Source organism: Drosophila grimshawi, unplaced genomic scaffold (assembly GCF_018153295.1).
Source record: "Drosophila grimshawi isolate 15287-2541.00 unplaced genomic scaffold, ASM1815329v1 contig_44, whole genome shotgun sequence".
In the NCBI taxonomy this organism is placed as follows: domain Eukaryota; kingdom Metazoa; phylum Arthropoda; class Insecta; order Diptera; family Drosophilidae; genus Drosophila; species Drosophila grimshawi.
In genome coordinates this window covers 9,972,703-9,994,890 of record NW_025063240.1, presented here as the reverse complement: position 1 = coordinate 9,994,890, position 22,188 = coordinate 9,972,703, and the positions used below count along the sequence as shown (strand labels likewise).

Below are 22,188 nucleotides of genomic sequence, written 5' to 3'. Positions count from 1 at the left end.
ACTGTTATGTCGTCGTTACAATTGTCATTTGCCAATTATGTGTCACTTTGCCACCCTTTTGACAGGGCGTCCCCTTTAGCACCCATCGAACATCGTTCCAACAGACGACTGCATGTTTTGTGTGTTGCCTGTGATTGATACAAATGCCAGCGTCAGTATCCATTTTGTGGTCGAATATTGGAAGCAGTATTCATATCGTTTGGCCACCGAGGCCAACGTGGGTAGGCTACGTGGGCGTCGGGGCCAAACAATTGTGGCTTTACGGTCAATTTGTGTGTGGTCAGATGGACTGAGAGCAGGCATTTAAATGACAAACAGGAGCCTATAAACAGACCAAGCACGAGCACCTGGACAGCAGCACCAATGTTTGCGTTTTAATTACAATCAAGTCGTTGTCAGTGTGTCGTATTCGACCTTTTTAAAGCCTTAACGCACTTCCTTTCGGTGTCATTAAGCTTAAATTAAATATTTCCACACGAGTTGCAAGTCGTCCGAAATAAATTGTGAATGGTGCCGGGGCGCTCGCTCGCTCAGTCATCATTAAGGCCGCGCTAGGGACAAGCAAGTGCACATGTCAGCGCCAGGACCAAGCGCAAGGATATTATAGCATACATTGCAACTGTCACTCACAGACAGTCGTTCCTTTTTTTTCCTTTGTTTTTTTGTTGTTTTTTTTTTGTGTACACAGTTTCAGCTACGTACTGTGTGTGGACGCAGCACTCGAAACAACACACAACTGACCCAGACACAGACATGGACACGGACACGGACACGGACGGAGTTATATACGGAGACGGAGCTACGGAAGTGGCAACGAAAAACTCGCATAGAGTTGACAGCCGAAATATTTTATGTGAGCCGGCGTTGAAACAAAGGAGACGAATACGAATACGAATACGTCCATGTCCATGTCCATGCCCTGATGGATTGTCCCTTATTTATTTATTTATTTGTGTGTGCGGCTGTCGCCCAAAATGCACAAAAAAAAAAAAGAATAGAAACTTTCAGCCTAGTCCCAAGCCAAGCCGTTAAATGATATGTAAATAAACTCCAAATGAGCGCCACATGGCCGCATTAAATTGCGCAAAAACTTGCTCTAAACACAGGCGCATTTATTTAAATTAAAATGTGAAGCATGAAATTGTATTCGAAATTGTTTTCATTTTTTTTTTTTTTTTTGTAGGCACTCACCAATCGTTGCCCGTTTTGCTGACATTCTGGCGTTTCCTTCCAATTTGATGGGCCTTCGGCTCCGCTACCATGTTGACATCTGAAAATGGAAGAGTGGTTGCAACAAAACCAGTATGAAATTTAACTGTATTCCCACAAATAAACTAGGCAACAATAGAATATTTGCCTTATCCCAAAAAAGACTCCTTGCCGAAACCACAAAACATATTGTGCCTTTGAAGTGGCTGACTAAGTAAGGCTGGAGACAATGACATTTCCGTTTCTATTATGCGCAAATCTAGATTTTTATGTTTGTTGTGTTGATTTTTCATTATGCAAATGTTGAGAACTCTAAGTGATTAAAAACAAAACACAGGCCTTGTGCATTTGTTGTCTAACTGCAACACCATAATCATTTAATCTGACTCGCAATCATTAATCTTAATAAAAAAGGAAATATAAATGAAAAACGCAGTTAACAACGACCAAAGACATTGTCAGATTTTGGAAAAGGATGAAAGGATAAATGGTGATTAAACAGTTAAAAACCGAACCTTAAATACACTACTAAAAGGAAGAAGAAATAGATAAAAGCCAACACTCACAAATCCTTTAAAAGTATTATGAAATAAAATGATTCAACTAACGAAACAAAATTTATATTTTTTACTATAAAAATCAATATCTCTTTTAAGAGCCATCACAAAAACTTTACTCTTTATACTCTATATAAGCATTTGAAGCCAGCCTAAGCAAAAGTCAAAATCGTGCCCCAATGCATTATACATTTCATTTTTCAATGAAAAGGGTGCGACAGTCGTCTGTTTTTTTTTTTATATGTAGGTTTTTGTGGCAAGTTCGGCTCGTTCGCGCTCGTTCATCATAATTCATGACAAAGTTTGAAGTGCGACGGCTGCGCCGCAGGGTGGCTGAGAACCAACGCGCCCAAAAAAACAAAAAAACAAAAAAAAAGAAGCAGAAGAAGACAAGCCCCTGTCAAGGGGGGGCTGGTTGATTGTGAGGCAGTTGCTATAACTACAAATTACTGGACTGTGGGGTGTGGCAGCTTTACATATATATATTTTTTTTTTGCCTCTGCCTTTTTGTTCTCAAGAATTTCTTCTGTTTGTCTGAAACGGCACTTTGCCTTGACTGGAACTGGGACTGGGCTGCTGGCAGGCTATAATTAAGATTAAGGATAAAAGCGAAAGAAGGATTTCCGCAAGTTTTAAGGCAATCGGTTTAACGCTGGCCCAGGCAACATTGCCACACTGCCGCTTAAAAGTCAATGGTGCGTCGCAATGAAATATTACAGCGGCCACTCAACTCGAGTGGGAGTGCTCTGTGCGGGGTATTATTTTTGTTGAGCTTCTCTTTCTGCTTGGCTCTAATCAGTGAAATTAGCATTGCTGCATTTGCATAAGCACTGTGAAAGGAATAAAAACCAAAAAACAACATCAAAAACGTTTTTTTTTTTGTGATCGCAATAAAAGTTTTCATTGCACATCGCCAACGGGTCGTATGAATATGAAAGGATGCTGCATCACGCATCACACATCGTAGTCGTCATGACATAGCTCGCTAAGTGCATTAAGTTGTTCTTCACACGAGACACACATAAGGCACATGAAAGAATGCGAAGGATTCTCAGCTGCCTTCCCCGGCTATTGCCTTCTCTCATCTATCTGTACATCATCTGGCCCACTGACTGTGTTGCAGTGCAGCTGCATGTGACGTGCGAGGGAGCTTGAAATTTCATAAAGCGTTTAAATTAAATCGACAAACAGTCAGTTGTCAGCCTGCCAGGTAGTCAGCACAGACAGTCACACACACACACACACACAGATACGTGTATTCCCACACAACATTGAAATTTCATTAAAAGTATCGCGCAAGGATTTATGTTGGGACAGCACTTTAAGTTGCGGCCTGCAGCGACTTCCGTTGCACAAAATACGCAGACAGTTAGTTGGCGGGGCGCGCTCTAAGATATGGCCACTACACATGCCAGGGTCGGAGCCGGTGCAGGAGCAGTAGCAGTAGCCACGGCTTCCCGTTACTAATACTCCATTACTATTCCTTAGCTCCCAGGGCAAGTCACCAAGTTGCTTTTTTCGCGCGCTTGTTCGATTTTAGTGCTGCACTTCCGGCACCGGCGGCCATTAACCTGGTCTGACTCTGCCACATCGGACATGCAACTATGCGAGGGTTAAGGTCTGCAATGTCTATGCGAAAACAACAACTCCATTCACATAAAAGTAACCAAGGTATAACGAAGAAATGTTTAAAGTTTTTGTATATCTATATAAATGATATATGCAAACACTTCGAAGTCGAAATTAATTAAGTACTTAAGTACTTAATTTTAATGTTCAAACTTTATAAGTACAATTAAAATAATAATATTTAAGAGAACATAATTAATAATTATCACATATATATATTGATGGGAACATCATTACTATTCCTAAATAAACAATAAGCCTCACCTAGTGTTTGGCTGAGCACTGTTTTGCCATCCTCGCCGTGACAGGCGTTGCGGGCATCGAACGGGTTGGTGAACTGCACAAAGGCATAGCCTTTGTGCATGGAGATGCCTGCGAGCAGAGAGAGAGAAAGAGAGAGAGAGGGAGTGGGGTAAGACGACAGTTGAGACATAGGCGAAAGATGTGTGCGAGATGGTGACTTACCCGCCAGTCGGCCGTAGATTTGAAACATGCGCTCCACATCCGTTTTGGAGCATTGAAATGTATTCAGATTGCCGACAAAGATGCGCGAGTTAACCGCCTGCGGATCCTGCGAGTTCGTCTGGTTGGACAGTTTTGACAGCTTCATTGTGGCCGCCGTTGCCAAAGGCGATGGCAACGCTAACGCTGACGCTGGCAAGGACGACACGGACACGGGTAACGGGCACGGCAAGGGTAATGGCAGCGGCAGCGGCAACGGCAACGGCAACGGCGCAGCCGCGGCGCACGTGTGTCCAAAGTACAAGAACGCAATCCTGGCGGCTGCTCCCAGACCAACAACGACTGTTTGCTCTTCCTCTCCTTTTGGCTTTGGGGGCTTAGACTTTGGCTTTGTGTATGGCTTTGTATGCGTTCGCTGCAGCTTATTGCATTTGGCCTTGGGTCCTGTGGGTGGTGCGGATTTGCGAGCTGTCCTCGTCCTGTCTGTGTGACTGGGCGCTGCTGATTTTTCACTTTTCAACCCAAATCTGAAATCTGAAATCTGTGTGCGGCCGCAGTTTGTTCGCTTTGTTGTTAAATCTGTAAAATAAGAACAACAGTAGCCAGCATAAATACAAATTGACAATCACTTTTGTTTGCTCTCGCTTTTATTTTTTGTTTTTTTTTTTTGGTTTTTTCTTTTTTGTTTATGTTATTTTATTTTTGCATTGCTGCTGTTGTTGTTGTTGTTGTTGCTGTTGCCGCAGCTTAAATATCAATGGTTATTCATTTCGAGCCATATCGTTTCTCGTTTATATTTCATTTATTCAAGTACGGTTTGCTTGTTTGTTTGTATTCTCGTGAATTTAATCTTATCGGCATGCAATTAAAATGCAAAAATGCCATTTTAATTGAAAGTCAGATATATATATATATTTTTTAAGCCATTCAAAGGTTTCAAAAACTGGCAGTTACGATCAAAAAAAAAAAATTAACTGAACTGGCATTAACTTAATACATGTAACCATTAATTGAGGAATTGTACTGCTTACTTACTACTATTATTCGTGATGAATTATATTAAAATCATTTTTGCTGGTTATGTTTCAAAATCGACCTTTGATTAACTTTAACTTTCAACTCTTTTAAATTAACCACTTGCTATTAGATTAATATTTGCTGGTTGAGTCTCAGAATCTATCTTTGCTTAAGCTCAACACTTTTAACCACTTGCATAAAGTATATATTCGAGCAAATATGAGTAAGCACACACATATGCTATAAGGACTTAAATGGAACACACTCACACACCCCTCGCCCCCCTTCAGCTGTCTGTCGGACAGTTGCTGTTGCCTCGTTTTAGTCGCCAATGCAACGCACAAAGTGTGTGTCTCTTATTTATGTTCGTTTGCTTTTACTTGGAGCATGTTTTGTGCGTGTTATTAAATTAAATAACTTTTAAATGGCTTACACAAAAGCGACAGCACACTCAGCAGCAGCAGCAACAGCAGCAGCAACAGCGCAGCAACAACAGCAGCAGCAACAACAGCAGCAACAACAGCAGCAGCAACAGCAACAACAACAGCAGCAACAACAGCAACAATGGAGGCGTTATTCACGTTTGTGTAAAAGTGAAAAATTAAGCGTTTTTATTGCGCTTTTCGATGGCAACACTGCAAAACTCAGCTCTGATCCTGGGTAGCAACTGCTGCTTCCTGCTGTTGGTGGCAACATGTGTGCACAATGTGTGTGTGCGTGTGTGCGTGTGTGCGTGTGTGCTTTGCATAGTATTACAAAAGGCGATGCATGATATAAAAATAAAACAGGCAGCAATAAAAATAAAATACTCTTGTAGTAGCAAATTGTTAATGTGATTTTTATGCAATAGCCTCAGAGCAAATAAGTGGGTGCAAATATCTGTGAGTGTGTCTACACATTTATTGCATATTTATGGGCGGCAGCAGTTGGCTTTAATTGCAGAAGAAGTCACACCTTAAGATAGGCATTTGCAGGCAGCTGATTAAAGCCATCGATGGAAAGTGTTTGCCATCAGCTATATTAAAAGTGTTTGCATTGTTTGCTGCGCTGCTTTAATCAAACAGAGATACAGATACAGATACAGATACATAGACAAGAGTTATTCAGTGCTTTGGTTTGTGCATTGTGCGGCAGTTATGAGTGAAAGGCGTTTTATTTATTATAATAGCATTCCTGTCTCTACTGTACTGTCATCCAGCGTGTCCTGCCTGCACTCAGTCAGCCGTTTCATTCATTCGACGCTTTCTATGTGTATTTTTCCTTTTTTGCTTTTCTTTTTTCTTTTCTTTTTTTGTTTTTTTTTGTGTTGTTTTGTCAGACATCCTCGTTTGCCTCGTTGTGTCGCATTGTCCTTGCAAATGAAGGCACGTCGCCGCTGGCGGCTTTGCATAACAGCTCGCAGCTTCCTTGACGGCTAACATGCCCCATTGTTGCATTGATACAACAGCAGGCAGGACAAATCCAAAGCCGTATTGAATAACTGTCGAGCGTCGTTGTTGTGGCTGTGGTTGTTAGTTGTTGGTTGTCGGTTGTTTTTGCCTCCTTCCCCATTTGAATATGCAACACTTTTTGTGGCCTACTTTTTGGGCGCAGCCAACAATCGTTTTAATGAACGCAGCTTTAATTAAAGCCAACAAATAACAACGACAACATTTAAATTGCACCACACATAAAGCTGCTGCCGCCGCTGCTGCTGTTAGTTCCCCCTTCAAACCCCCAGATCCCTCCTAGCGCTTTTCAAGTGTCTGGCAAGTGGTTAGTTAACTCGTCTTAATTATAATTAACTGCACTGCTGAGCGCCAGCTAAAAAAAAAATAAAAGACGAAGTTCATATGTATATATAGGCGTCTAGCCTGTTAACATACGACGATGACGACGATGAAGACGACGAAGCCAGGCAAGTTCAGCCACAAGAAATTGCGCAGGAAATTGCCGTAATTCTTTGCACCCCTACACTGCTTGCCCCTTCGCCTGCCTCATTCTATTCCCCTCGCACTGCAGTTGTTTTAGGCCAGAGCCAGCACTTCTTTTTCCAGCTGCCTGAGTGCAAAAGTAAATTAAGATGCCGGAGTAAAGTAAAAGTCGTCACGGCTAAAACTTGAAAAGCGCCAATTCAACAGCTGAGCAACTGCACATGTGCCAGCTTTATAATTGAGTGTGAAGCAACATTTGTGTATCGAATTCTAAAGACTCTTTTTAAATGGAAATTATCTAGAGATTTTCTCAATAGCAACTCAGCTATTGATACAATGAAGCTATCTGTTTGTATCAAGCATTTCATTAAATGAAACGAGTAAAAAGGTAGATCTGCTTACGATGAGTTAAACATTTTAATTAATTTTAATTTAATTAATTTATAGACTATAAACTATGTTATTTCATAACATTTTCTTAAGTCGTAAAATTTATTTTAATTTTATCTAAGCAGAGCTACATTTTCTGGTACAGAGATTATAACCTTTTCTACTACGATTTACTTAAGTCGTAAAATATTTAATTTTTCGTTTTTTACGATATTTATTATACTATATAACTTAATTATAGTCCATTAAATATGTATAAATAAATGTTGCTTTATATTTATTTACATATTTAAGTGCTTAAAAAAAGTTCTAAGTTCTAAGTGCTCAGGGCAATCCACATAAGAGCCTTAATAAATTCGTCTTTTAAGAAAGTGTAATTACTTGTGGGCATCCTTGGCTATAGTTGGGTATCAAGATGCTTAACGCGCTACGGCTCAAAGTCAACAACTTAACGGGACCGTATTTTAAAGTCATTTTATTGGCTTGCGACGTGCTAAATAATGCAGCAGGCCATTAAGCAGGCCGAAAAGCTGTTGAAAAGCCAGTTCTACCCCATCATCTCTGAGTGTGAGTGTGACTGTGACGATGACACCGACTGTGACTGGTTCTGGCCAGGATTATCAGTTTTTGCTGGCGTGCGATCAAATGTCAAAGGACACATTTCGTCACCGAGCCCTGTTTGCTATTTACTGCCTACAAATATGGCCAGCACATATCATTTTTGTTTCCTTTTCTTATTTTTATTTATTTTTATTTTTTTTTTTTACCACGTATGTCTGTTAATATGGCAGCTAACTTTTCATTTCAAATCGCTCGAGGGGTGACTGGGTTGGGTCCGAGCTGGGCTGGTGGGTTGAGTGTCTGGCTCTAATAGGGACATACAAAAAATTGAATAGACGTTGTGGCCATTGAAAGCCAAAAAGTCAACAAAGCGAAGCACAAGACCGTGCCAGATAGAGCGACAAATAACCCCAATTGAATGGGGATGGCGGATACAAAGATGATGATGATGTTGATGTCGATGTCGATGGGTGGAAAGCACATACATATACATATGTCGGTATTAAGAGGCATGCCAGCCAAACAACTTTATTCATAAGCAGTCAAACAGACATACAGGCAGACAGACGTGACCCCAGCAAAACCAAACAGATGCTAAAACTATAGAAGAACTCGTTGGCTGCCTTTAGCGAGGAATTTATATGGTCAGCATTCAGAGATGACTTCACGTCTGCCAGCGATAACTCAACACAGTTTATGGAAGCGAAAGAGTCAAAGTGCCCGGACGCCTCACGGTATGCAACATGTTTTTTGTTATTTTTTTTAAATTCCAGAGAAGAGCTCGCTAAGAGCTGCCACGTTGTCGATAAGCATGAAACGTGTTGGGTCATTGTTGTTGCATGTGTGTTGCTATTGCTGTTAATTTATTGTAATGCGCAAAGCAATTTGCAGGAAAAAAAAAACAACAACAGAAAAAACGAAAAATGTGTACAAGCGTATTAAGTGCCAACTATTTGCATAAATAACAAGAAATTAATAACAAACACACGGCGTCATGGCAGCAGCCGCATAAAAGTTAATAATTGCTGCATGTCAACAGGCAGCAGCCAAAAAGGGGGCAGGATGAGAATGGCTCAAAAGTGGGGGTGGGCGATTTCATATCGCTGGCGACATGTGGTATATCTACTATATATATATATATATATATATATATGAAATAAATGTAACATATATATGAGAATAATAAAACTGCAGGCAGTGACATTTTATCACTTGACAGTAAATGCGTTTTATTGCGCTACTCATTAAACAAATTTAATTTGCAAAAGTGTTCAACAAATGAATCTGCACAAATTTTATAATTATTCATTTCGAAGTTCAATTTAAAGCTTTAGTCAAATAACAAGATACACTTGCATGGTTTTTATTTACTTTATGTATATATTTATTACTTTTGAAGCTATATTCATTATATATATTCTGTTTACCTTGCTATATGTTGCTAAGATAGAAGTTAAAAAATCTTCAATCTTGATCTGATCTTTAAGTAAAATCTCTACTCGACTCTTCTTTTTTTTTACCAACTAGCGATTTTAAGGGTTGGAATTTAAGGCGATTATGTCGTTAGGAACTCATGCGATATATAGTCGCATTACCGTTCGAAGCTGCGATTTATTCAGTTGTTTACACAGCAGTTAAAGTGTTAAATTTATTATTGGTCAGCAGTCATGCGGCTTATATTTGTTTTTGGGGTCGACATCGGCAGCAGCAGGCTGCGGCTTCTTTAGCTGCGCATTCATACATTATAGTCCCGCAATATCATTGTCTGCATGTGTGTGTGTGTGTGTGTCTGGTGTGGCAATAAAAATGGCGTGCATATTTTTCAGTTTGTTATGCATTTCTCTGCCACTTTTGTTGCTGCAACAACAATTATGAATAACTCTGAACTCCTTCTCCCGTTGCACACACATCGTAATGGCTCCTGATGTGGCAACTTGTGGGCGTGTGTTGTATACTCATTTTCTCGCATATATATTTCACTTTGCCAATTATGAAGCAACGACTGCGACAGTAATCAAATAATTGTTGCATTTGCTGTCAGATATTTTACTCCTTTACTTTAATTATTTTCATAATGAACAACCAATGGAATAAAGGAAAATGTTTGCATTACGTAGGATAGCAAAGTTCTCTAATTATAAATAATAAGGATAAGTACAAAATTAAATTATCAAAACTAAATATCCGATTCAACTAAGGGGCTTAAATTAATAAACACTTTTGGAACAACATAAAATCAAAGAGATTATTTTTTATTGTGCTATAAGCAATACATTCATGACTCAATCGTATTAAATGGCATATCTAAAACAAAAAAAAAGTAAAAATAAAGTGCCACACACTGATAAAGCGCACATTTACTGATTTTATATGACACTTGAACAATTGCATTGCTGATTTAATTGTTGTGAATACCAATTCCATTATCCACTTAATATATATATGCCAATTTATTATAAACTACCCGTTCACAGCGCCTATTTAATTATCCAATTACAAGCGGAGACAGAAGAAATTAACTTCAAATGTGCAAAAATATTTATATTTGAAGTTGATGTTGCTGTTGAATTGCAATTTTTAAATTTTGCGCGCCACTTTAACAATTTTCATATGCAAAAATGAATCGCACACGGGTTGGGCGGGGGGCGTGGTTGGAGATGCGGAAACAGCGCATGAAAACAGCGTTGGCATTTGTTTGGCCTATCGCTTTTGGGCCGGCGCGGATGCGGATTTTGGTTTGGCGCTTTTTGGCCCTTTCGGTTTTGGTTTTGGGATTTTGGTTTTTGGCTTTTGTTTTCGTTTTGGTTACCATGTTAGTAGCCACAACAAGGGCGTCGCTGTCGATTGTCGGATATGTTTTGTGGTCCATTAAAACAGTCAGCCAACAAACAGCTACAACAACAACAAAGTCATGGAAAGCGGCGCACAAATTTCGAGGAAAAACTCATCAAATAAGACCAAAGCAAGGTCAACTGAACGCACTCAGCGCTAAATAAAGAGCATGGCAATCTCTCTCTCTCACTCACACACTCACTCTCTTTGTCGCTGGATGACTCACGCAGCGTTCGCGCACTGTACACAATGCGCGAGACGCGACTGTTGTTTGTTGCTCTTGCTGTTGCTGCTGTTTTGTGTGGGAGCGTGCGCGGCATACTTTGCGCAGTCGGTTAATTCATGTAGGCGCAAGCGAGATGACTAGCATTCGAGTGCAGCTGTTAAGCAAAAAAGCAACACACACAATTTTTTCTTCAGTTTTACGCTCTCTGCTTTGCTCAGTGACAGCGTCGATTTCACAGCGTTTGGGTGTGTTTTATTTTTGCTCGCTCGTGCAAAAATTTCTCTTACAAACTTAATTACAAGAAAAAATAAAACAAAAAACAAGTGACACGAAAAAGGGCAACAAATTTAAAGATTAAGTACAAATAAAAGATCACACAAGTACTAAAAGAGAGAGAGAGAGAGTGTGTGTGTGTTTGTTTGAGTGCGTGTGCAAACAATAAAAAAAAAATTAAGTTGTATAATCGCCAAAAAAAAAAACTTGTTGAATTCGCTAGCTCCCTCGCACTGCTGCGTGTAAATTTATTAAACAACCCACAAAGAAACTAAAGCAACAACAACAAGAGACGACGTCATGCAGGCAATCAAGTGTGTTGTTGTTGGCGACGGAGCCGTGGGTAAAACTTGCCTGCTGATCAGTTATACGACAAATGCCTTTCCCGGCGAATATATACCCACCGTATTCGATAATTATTCGGCAAATGTGATGGTCGATGCCAAACCGATTAATTTGGGATTATGGGATACGGCCGGACAGGAGGATTACGATCGTTTGCGTCCATTATCGTATCCACAAACAGATGTGTTCCTCATCTGTTTCTCGCTGGTGAATCCCGCCTCGTTTGAGAATGTGCGCGCCAAATGGTTTCCCGAGGTGCGTCATCATTGCAACAATGTGCCCATCATCCTCGTCGGCACCAAGCTCGATTTGCGCGATGATAAGCCAACGATTGAGAAACTCAAGGATAAGAAACTGACACCCATCACCTATCCGCAAGGACTGGCAATGGCCAAGGAAATTGCCGCGGTTAAATATCTGGAATGCTCGGCTCTCACACAGAAGGGACTGAAGACTGTCTTCGATGAGGCAATACGCTCGGTGCTTTGTCCGCCCAGTCGTCGGCCGCACAAGCGCGGCTGTGTCTTGCTCTAAAATGTTGCACAATCCAAATTTGTTTTTCTCCGAGAGAGAAACACCGAGAGTGAGCGAGAGATATAGAGCGAGAGGGGGAGAGGGGAGCGGTAACAAAGCGCAGAAAGTTTGCAAAAAATATTCAATCGCTTTAGTTACAGTTACAGTTTTTTGTGTGCGTGCAACAGAAAGAGAGATGGGGAGACAGAGAGAGCGATAGCGAGTAATGAGTCGTCACGCACAAAAGCAAAGTATTCTTTTTGTTTTTCTTGTTGTTGTTGCTGTTGCTGGTGTTATGTGTGTACGTATGCATGTGTGTGTACGTGTGCATGTGTGTGTGTGTATATGTGTGTATGTGTGTGTGGGGGGCAACGCATTAAATTTGTAAACGTAAGCGTCATATGGGTTGGGGGGCCACACTCGACAGCTTGGTATAATATACATAAATAAACACACACACACACACACACGGACACACACACACACGTACACACACACACACGTACACACACAGACACACACACACATACACATAAACATAAACATACAAATGCATATACAGTGGCCGTGGGTGAATTATAACGCTCTAGTTTCAGAAGTGATTTCAATTTTGAGAAATAAAAGCTATAAATTTCTATATACAAAATTATTAATAATGACAAATATATATGAGTGTTATGTACTTGAAATTCAAAATTCAATGACTTAAGTTAAGCAATTTGATAGGTTTTCATAGGGTTTTCAAATTACAATTTCATTTCTGATTTCCGGAAAAATAGGCGAGCACAGCTATATAAACCATAGACAAGATTGTTGTATGACAAATGCGTTTAGAATTTCTATGGAAATTGAAGTAGAAATAAAAAATAAAAAGCTATAATTAATTGTAAATAAATCTAGAATGATTTGAAACTTGGCGAAAAGCAATACACAGATAACAGTAACAGAAACAGAAACCGCTTATCGGTCTGAGCAATAATTATTTGGCACATACCTATAAATATACCATACCACCCCTCTATAATACAGAAACAACAAATTTGCACTATAAAATTGCTTTTAATTTGTACTAAATAAATGAATGATTATGAGTGCAGAGTGCAATAAGAAAAGCAAATAGTTGTAGACAAGAATCATAATATGTATTTTGAATGCATTTTGTGCCTTAAATGCGCATAGTGTTTTTATTATTATTTATTTAATGATTTTAATGTATACTAAATACATAATTAGCAAACTACACACACACATATATAGACAAACATTAATCAAATGCATCAACTTTTGCCAAACTATGCTTTTGTCTTTGTGTTTAATGAACTACCCCATTTTGATATCGATATACAACAAAATAAAAATAAAAAGAAAAAACACGCAATTTATTTATATTAACACATAATTTACTGTTACAAATATAATAAAACATAAATCAAATTTGTACATAAATAAAATAAACAAGAAACCCAACTGCTGTGTAATTTTTTTCATGTTTTATGTCAGAATAAACAAAGCATATATACTTGATAATGTCAATAATTTTGTCTATAGATCAGTAAATTTAGTTGCATATTTTCGGGCTGCTGTATGGAATTACACAGCTTTAATCTTATCTCTGTTGTTTTGGTCATCATTAGTTGTATGTGTCATCCAATATATTTATAAAGACTTCCGTTCCGTTGAGCGGATGTCGGGATACACCTGCCCAATCAGCAACAATATGCAGATATATATATATAATATATATATATATATTTATAAACGTGGGTCATTATGAGTGAAACGCCATTACAGTTGATTGATTGCCAATTGGGTGTTTTGTGGGGGTGGCTGGCCTATTCGACTATTTGTTTGGCTGCCTGTTGCTCGTTAGTGGCCATTTTCACTGTGTGTGAATTTGACAAATAATTACGGCAAACGCGAACGCAACCTGCTGTGCATCTGGCAAAGATAGGCGAGCCTCAGTCCTCCCTCCGCCTAGTACACTCCACTACACACCAAAAGCAATTCAATGCCAGTGACATATGTATGTGCGTAAGACGGACTGATGGATGTGCGTCGTCTGTGGCGCGACAAATCGCATAATTGACCCAAATTTCAAAGCGTCAACAGCTAAAATGCAGCGGCCAATTGCTGGCAAAGGTGTGGGCCACACACTGGGCTCAACGTGCAATTGAAATTGTAGCTATCATTATTTAATTTTTGTCATCTCTTTTTTTGTTCGGGCTTTACTTGATTTAATTAGCTAAACAAACATATATAGAGAAGAACTACGACATGTTGCTTTGGCACACACACAAAATAACATTCGTAATAAAAATGCCGCTAAATTGTGTTGTCGTCGCTGACAGGCTTGGAATTTACAGCAATTATTTGTTGTAATTTGTTTGTTTGGCATGCAGCATTGTCGGTTCATCAATCTATTACATTTGCAAAGAACCATCCGATTTTGAAGACAACATCCACTGAAAAGTGTTAGCACTTACTTAATTAGGGGAAAATATAGGACCCCAATAACCTTTTCATCTATAAATTCAGAACATTATTCAATTGGCACAAAACCAAAAAAATAATGCCATTAAAATATTAAACAGAAAGTAAATAGAGCCAAGAAAATGTTTGACGGACAAATAATTCTTTATTGATTAATTTTTTAAATTGCGAAATATACAGAAATAGTCTATATAAATATATGAACAAGTCAGTTGTTGATTTTCATGTTCAGTTTATTAAAGTAGTTCTCAATGCAGTGTTTTTGGGGTACATGTATTGTTCTAATTAGTAATTGAATTTTTGTTAATTTGTTGCAGTTTTGGGAAATCTCAATCAATCGAATTCTGTGGTGCAAACTTGGCCCAAAATCGAAACAGCAAATGCATGCAAATTCATTGACAACTGTCGCATAATTATGCAAAATACCAGGCAACAAATTTATGCAACGTGTGCGGCAACAAAATTAAAAGGCTTCCGTATCCCCCCGCCTCTGAAGCCTGTGACAGTTTCTGGCCAGTGTCCTTTTTTTCTTCTGCAGTGCAGTGCAGGACAACCGTTTTGGGTACATTGGGGTGCATATTGGCCGCACGCACAATTTGCCAGCTTTGATTCGTTTAGCAATTTGGCTAAATCAATTATACGCAGTGCGCACGCAACACAAAATGCAATAGCAATTTTTAGCGTAAATGTACGAAAAGTCAACTGGCTAAAATGAGAAATTTAATACGAAAATTGCTGGGCCGCAAGTGTAGAACGCAATTCGTGGCATTTTCATAGTCCGTGCACAAAATGTGCTGGGGAAAATGCCAATAAAATACGCTCCAACGAAACAAATTCCATTTGAAGCAGGTAAAAAGAGTGCTCTAAAAATATTTCACACTTCCGCCGTGCCACGGCCAGAGGCAGCAGCCAACGCAGAGACAAAGGCAATGCGGCCCACCTGAGCGCTGAGCGTCTGTCAGCGACCGTCAACAGGATATGACAAGGTTGCCACCGCCACCCCCCACACCCTCCCTTCAACATGCCTCCCAAAGACCTACAGCTCTGGCTACTTGAATCTACATATTTTTCAGCGGCAACTTCCTGCCACAGTGCCTTTGGCAAATTATGACGATGCGGCCTGTGGCTGCTGCAAACAGCCAAAATGCCAAACATCCCAGCCACACACAGAATATGTTTATGTCCTCCAAATTCTAACATAAAACAGACGCCTGCTTTCGCAAAACTTTACTCTCACAGAGTGCAAAGTCAGCGCAACATTATTGTTTGGTATGCATTTAAATAAAATATTAAAAAAAAAAATTGTTTGTGATCATGAAATGAAATTATATTTGATATTTGAGCCCATTTTTTGAAATTTAATGCATATTCAATGATATTACAAATCGGATTCCAGGAATACTAAGAAAGATTAAATGAATTAATAGCCTCTATGAATCTTGTAGTAAAACGATCAGCAAATAAAATTCATAGCTAAACATATATTCAAGACATCATTGACTGTCTCTCTGAAAGAGCATCAATATCGGCGGCCTTTTTGTTTCAATTCAGTCAACATTGTGTGGGTGACTGGTGGAGCTAAAGGGTTGTCTGGGGACTCTGTGAATGCCTCAGCTAAATATGGTAATAACAATTTAAGGTTTACCCGATGAGCAGCGATAAGGCGATGAGAAAAAACATAAACCAAATGTGACTAGGCGATTGCAATGGCGATTGATATTGATGTCGATGGCGAATATTGGATTAAGGCTGACAACAACAAAGTTTCAAGCGTGGCCAATATCCGTTGCAGTCACAATGAACAGCTCGCTCGTCCCTTTTGCTTGGTTATTGATAATCTTTGTCATGGCTTCAAGTGAGCCAAAGGATAGCAGGGCGCGTGTTGCGTGGCGTGTGTGCAAAATATGAGCATGAAAAGTCAGTACACCAGGCTGGCCACAGGACATGCTGGCTGGAGGAGTAATGAACTGCGGCTCTCGTGGCAGACAGGCGCCTTGTTTGTCCGGGCGATCGATGCAACGGCCACTGGAGTGTATTAAAAACAAAGTCACACTGCGTTTCACTCCAGTTGTGTGTGTGTGTGTGTGTGTGTGTGTGTGGGTGAATGTGTGGTGTAGTGTGGTGTGTGCTCTCTGTGCAACGTTGTCCTGGCTGTTGTTGCTGCTGCCAAAGTCAATGAACAGCGACAGGGACAACGGCAGCCATGCGGCAGGAGGCTCACCAAACACAGACAGCCTTCCAGCTGCCACACTATCAGAGCCGACTTCAGGATATGACGCGTGTGCAAACTTTGCCACAATTAGGATGCAACTAGCATCAGCAGCAGCGGCAGCAACAGCGGCTGCTGCAAACTCTCAGAGCAATAAAAAAGTTTTAAAGTTTCGTTTAAAAATTCATTTCATAAATTTAGAGGCGGCCCTCGATGAAAGCAAAACAAAAAACGAAGAAAAACTTTAATTCAAGTGTCTGACAGACGTCAGCAGAGACGCCAACGACGACAGCGATACGTTTCCGCCATTTTGTTGCCAACTACGAGCAACTTGTTGCGCCATTTGACAACTTTGCAACACTGCACAGAAATTTCCGCTCACACTCGGCGGCCAGACAAAAGCCGCCCGTAGCTGAACTGAAAACTTGCCAGCCTGACATTCAAATCACTGCCTCATTGCATATTCTGATTTTCTTCTCTTTTTTTTGATATTTTTATTATTTTTTTTTGCAGGTGTGCAGGCAGTTTTCTGCGTGTGTATTTGCTTAACTGACAGTTTTCAGTTAATAATGAAAATTGCGCTAAAAATACATATAAATTATATTGAAATGGACAGCCACAAAAATAATGATGATGATGCTGATGATGATGAACCACTTGGACGCGCCGCAGGTGGATAACGAGTCCACGTAAAGTGCACATAGAAAACTATGTTCTTTATTTTCGTTGTTTGCTGTTTGCTGTTTGCTATTTTCTTGCCACCCCCGCCTGCCACATGATTGTCATTGCTGTTATTGTAACACAGTTCAAGTATTTTCTTCTTTTATTTATATTTATGCTTAGCTGTTTGTAAATATTTAAATTAGCCACACATTTTGCAACCATCACAGTTTTATTTATATTAAATTGTAAATAAATAAGTACACAATGAACATAGGAACGGGAAAAGAAAATGAGATGAAATTCAATAAATTTGATTAGCTAAAATTGTTTAAATAATCACTAGCAGCTAGCTAACCCAATTATTTAACGAGTCCGCCGACGGAAATTAATTGTTTGAATTGCGTCAAAAGGTAAACAAACTAAATGCGTATGTTCAGTAAAATAGAATTATAACAATAATAATTGGACAACATATCTATCTTAAATGCCAATAAGGGCCAATGAAAAACCATTTAAGATTTATATTAATAATTTGAATCATTTCAATTTATTATAATTTGAATACATATAGATATATTATTGCATAATTATATATGATTTGACTTAATATGTTAATTCAAAGCGCCTCTTCAATTTACAAGTGTCACAAATTTAAGTATATCTTGCATATGACACAATTTTCACAAAATTCTCTACACCCTTCGCGTGAAATCCTCTAAGGACACTTTATCACGCTATGTTAAGGCTCTAGCAATTGTCGAAAAATGAAGCTGCCGCTAAGTGGTTTTATTTTAAATCTTTCACGTACACAACAATACAAGCTCCCAGCCACCCAATCTGCCCGAAACAACCGAAAAACAAAAAAAGACAAAAATATGCAGTATTCAAAAAAATGTAAACTGTCGCGGCCTTATGACAACAAGTTGCTTTTAAAAACTCAACTGTCGTGACAAGTTGCACGAGAATGATTTGGTTTTGTTTTTCAGCTGTTTTGTAAATGTCAGTCTTCATTTATCAGTCGCGCCCGCCCAGGACAGCTAGATCCTGCGTCTGGGGTTGTCAGTGCGATGCCTCCATTTTGGCTTAAGTGGCTTCGTTGTCAGACGGAGTTCATTTCTTGGCTTTGGTTGTAGTCGTAGAATACACAAAGCATGAAATATGGCCCGCAACAAATACGCGATGGAAGTTTAATCTCTGCCTTAACGTTTTGTTGGCGATTTGCCCGTTTGGAATCGCCGACTGCCGACTGCCGACTGCCGACTGCCGACTGCCTTCTGCCTTCGGCTGGTTATTGATGGACGTTTAAATTGCAGTTGAAATTGAAAATTTTCCACTGAGACACGCCAGTCTATGGCAGGACTAAGAACTAAGGATTTGTTGATTGTTGTTGTTGTTGTTATTGTTGTTATGCGAACGCTATAAGTATTTATTATGCACTCTCAAGGCCTAATTTTGATTAATTTATCAATCGATTCGCCGTTGAGCCTTGACATGAAATGTCAGCGTTGAATTTATGACCTAACATTGGCAGTTACTTGCTAATTATTTCGATACGCTTTGCTCCACTCCCACTCAAATGGCTCACACTCCGATCAATAAAGAACAAAAAGAAAGAAAGAAAAAAACTCGATACAAATCCATGCCAAATGGAACAAAACACGTAAACCCCCCCAACAATGTACGCCGTGTGCACTGCCACCAAGAATTACCGAATGAATAACTACAAAAGTAGTGAGAGTAAATTTCACGCCATTGGCAAATCATTTCCTGACGTTAAAACATCAATCAGATAATAATTTATTTATATGCGGTAATTCTGTATTGAGGTATTTAATACGCAAGTGCTTCACGTAAAAGTGAAATTCATTTTGCAAATTTATGGGGATTTTTTGAATTCTTGTTAAGGTTGAATCTCGTTGGATGCTTGCATTATTTGTAAATATTGCACACACCGATTTTGAAGATCAAAGTCTCATTTCTGAGTTTCAGCGGAAATCTAGTTATGGATGAAATGAATAAAACAAAAATCAATTCGATTGATATCTTTGAGGTGGATTTTAAGCATTCATTAACATAATTACCAGCATTACGACAACTATCGCCGTTCTTTTTCCGGCTATTTTAAACTCTTTTAATCGTTTGAAAGCCGTACAAATGACAAAACCAGTAATTGGCACAGAATTAACAGTGTTTCAACTCGGTTTCAATGAGCCGCTCTTAAGCGCTTGGATTAATTTCCCATTGCTGCCAATTAGAGCATGACTATTGGCACCCTTTGTGCCTCTGTCTTCCTTTAACGACCTTGCCAGTGAGGTGGTGAGCGGAGTAGAAGAGAACATGGCCATCATCTGTGATGTTGGTATGGGCATATTGTTTAATTCAAAGTTGCAATTTACCGTAACATCTAGCCACAATGCACACAGCTCATAAATTAGCGAGCATCTCGGCACCTGCGTTGAAACGCAATTGCGATTCCGATGCAATTGTGGCCCAAATGGTTTTGATATGCTTGGAATTTTCCAACCGACACCCTCTTGCCTCGCACCCCATAAACACAATTTTTGATTTTAATAGCTACAATTTTTGGCCTGTTTAGATGAAAAGTTAATACGACGGGTGCTTTGATGATGATGCTGCTGCTGCTGCTTCTGTTGCTGGTGCTGCTGCTGCTGCTGCTGCAATCGCATTCTTTGGGTCAGTGGCAGGTAGAGGCGGAGGGTTGGGCTGATGCTGTAACTACACAAAAATGCGCAGGTAATTTCGAGGAGATTTTTCATATATATTTTTTTAAATTTTTCTAGATTTCCGATTCAGTGTTCCGCATGGTGTGTGTACAAATTTTAGGTAATTATAGCCGTTGAAATTCTTATATTATCGTTACAAAATTGGACTATCAAGTGTGCAAAAGCTGCTAACCAGACTAGAAATAAATAAATTAGACCCACATAAATAAACAGCGAGACGGAAAAAGAGCGAAGAAAACTTGATTGGCTAAGAGACAGACTCAAAGGCCAACATGGGCCGCCTTATTTCCTTAACTTTGAAGCATTTCCACAAACACAATTAAAAGGCTATAAAGTTTTTTACGCCCTACTCGACGTCATAAACTATTGCGAAAATATATAAACTGTGTACCCCTGTGTATTTATTTATTCAATCTTCGAAACACATGCTCTCAAGGACAACAAAAAAAATACCAAAAGCAGCCACTATTTAGTTAATCGAAAGTAGAACAGATGTAAAGATGTAAAATAGTTTCAAGATTGTAATGAATACACAGTTTGAAATAATTTAAGTCAATTATTATATTGAGAACCATATAAATATATTTTGATATATGTTAATATTCGTTCATAATCATCAAATCTTTCAAGATAATTTTTGGAACATCGGAGAAATTGCTGACATCTTTAAAAGACTCCCTTTGCTTATAATCTATAATCAAAACTTGCACTAATACGTTTATATGGTCATTATTATTTTTATTATATTACAGAAATGGGACTGCCATAAAAACTATTGCCTGCTGTTAGGCGACTATAGCATGTCGTAATTCGACTTTAATAAATAAACCTCGTCAAGCAGCGGGAAGGCGGTACTTGAGCCGACATTTGTCAGGCCCAAACCCAGACCCAGACCCAGACTCATTTGTTGGCCCTAATGCCACACCATACATACATTGCAGGGGGACGAGGAATTGGAGGTCAATTCGTCTGGGTTCTCATGCCATATCGCTGCAATTCATCGGCACCAACAACGTGACGCGGCCAATAACCGAAAACTAATAGCAATAAATGTTGGGATTTTCATACAAAATAGGCTGTAAAAATTGTGTGTGTTTAACAACTTGTTAACGTGTTAACATATCGACTATTCGGTATGTGTGTGTGTGTGTGTGTGTGTGTGTAAATCAGGCAATCGACTGTGAGCCGCAAACCAAATAAACACCCTTGACATTGCCAGCGGCAAATTTGTGGTGTTTTTTTGCCATAATATAATTTAAACTGAGGTTAAATTTCGTTTGCTGTAATTTCATATATGTATATAAAAAAAAAGTATATATTTTCTATTGAATCGGCACAATACATTTGGGCTCTTCATCTCTAGGGTAACATAAATATTATACTTTTAGCTAATTATCTAATTTTCATATTACTGTATATAATCCATTTAGCATTTGATACGTATAAGGCGCCAGACAAGCAGATTTATGGCCAAAACAATGGAGCACACTTCTCAACATATGTTTCACAGACAACCTATTCACAAGAAATCAAAGTCATCACATCACTTTAACCGGAAAAGAACATAAAACTAAACGTATATCAGACAATTAAATTTATTAACAATTATTCAAATACATATATATATATATATATATATATATATATATAAACATGGCTTATGTGTATTGCTCAATTAGTGTATATAAAATGTAGATATAAACATTTAGTTCAAGCACAAAATTCAAGTAAAAATCAATTCCTGAAAAGTTTTTATACTGATTATGCTATTCTTGAGAAGAAGAATTGCACATTTGCAAAATTTCAAAGAGTTGATTTATTGGTAATTATTATTTATGATTATTTATTTAGGAAACGAGGAAATAAATATTATTATAATTTTGTATGAATGAGAGCTGTGTTCTGTTAAGCTATAATATCTAAATGTGTATAGATAATTGGAAAATCGGCCATCTTTTATTCGGATATGAATAAGAATGCTTAAATGCGTTCCATCAGTTTGATATGTGTATTTAGAAACTGTAGGCAGCTTAAAAAGATGAGTACTTAAACTCGTTGCAAATTTCGTTCATGCCACAAATTAGACACAAAATGTCATTGCATTCATGCCATACCCTGCCCGTTTGCTCAGGCCCCCAAAGAATGCAACATTGGA

At 38.8% G+C, this 22,188-nt stretch overlaps 2 protein-coding genes across 2 annotated transcripts in view; one reads left to right on the top strand and one right to left on the bottom strand.

Annotated features, from left to right (window-relative positions):
* LOC6557746 (putative mediator of RNA polymerase II transcription subunit 26) overlaps positions 1–22,188 on the bottom strand; it is a 28,721-nt gene that overhangs the window by 5,277 nt on the left and 1,256 nt on the right. The window contains exons 2-4 of the mRNA XM_001984661.3: positions 3,861–4,436; positions 3,660–3,767; positions 1,192–1,270 (exon numbers count right to left, since the gene is read on the bottom strand). Of these exons, the coding sequence (XP_001984697.3) occupies positions 1,192–1,270; positions 3,660–3,767; positions 3,861–4,005 (332 nt within the window). The 5' untranslated portion in view covers positions 4,006–4,436. The remainder of the gene's footprint in view (positions 1–1,191; positions 1,271–3,659; positions 3,768–3,860; positions 4,437–22,188) is intronic.
* Positions 11,230–12,098, top strand: LOC6557280 (ras-related protein Rac2). Its single transcript, XM_001984662.3, has one exon. The coding sequence runs from the start codon at positions 11,370–11,372 to the stop codon at positions 11,946–11,948; it is 579 nt and encodes a 192-aa protein (XP_001984698.1). The 5' UTR covers positions 11,230–11,369; the 3' UTR covers positions 11,949–12,098.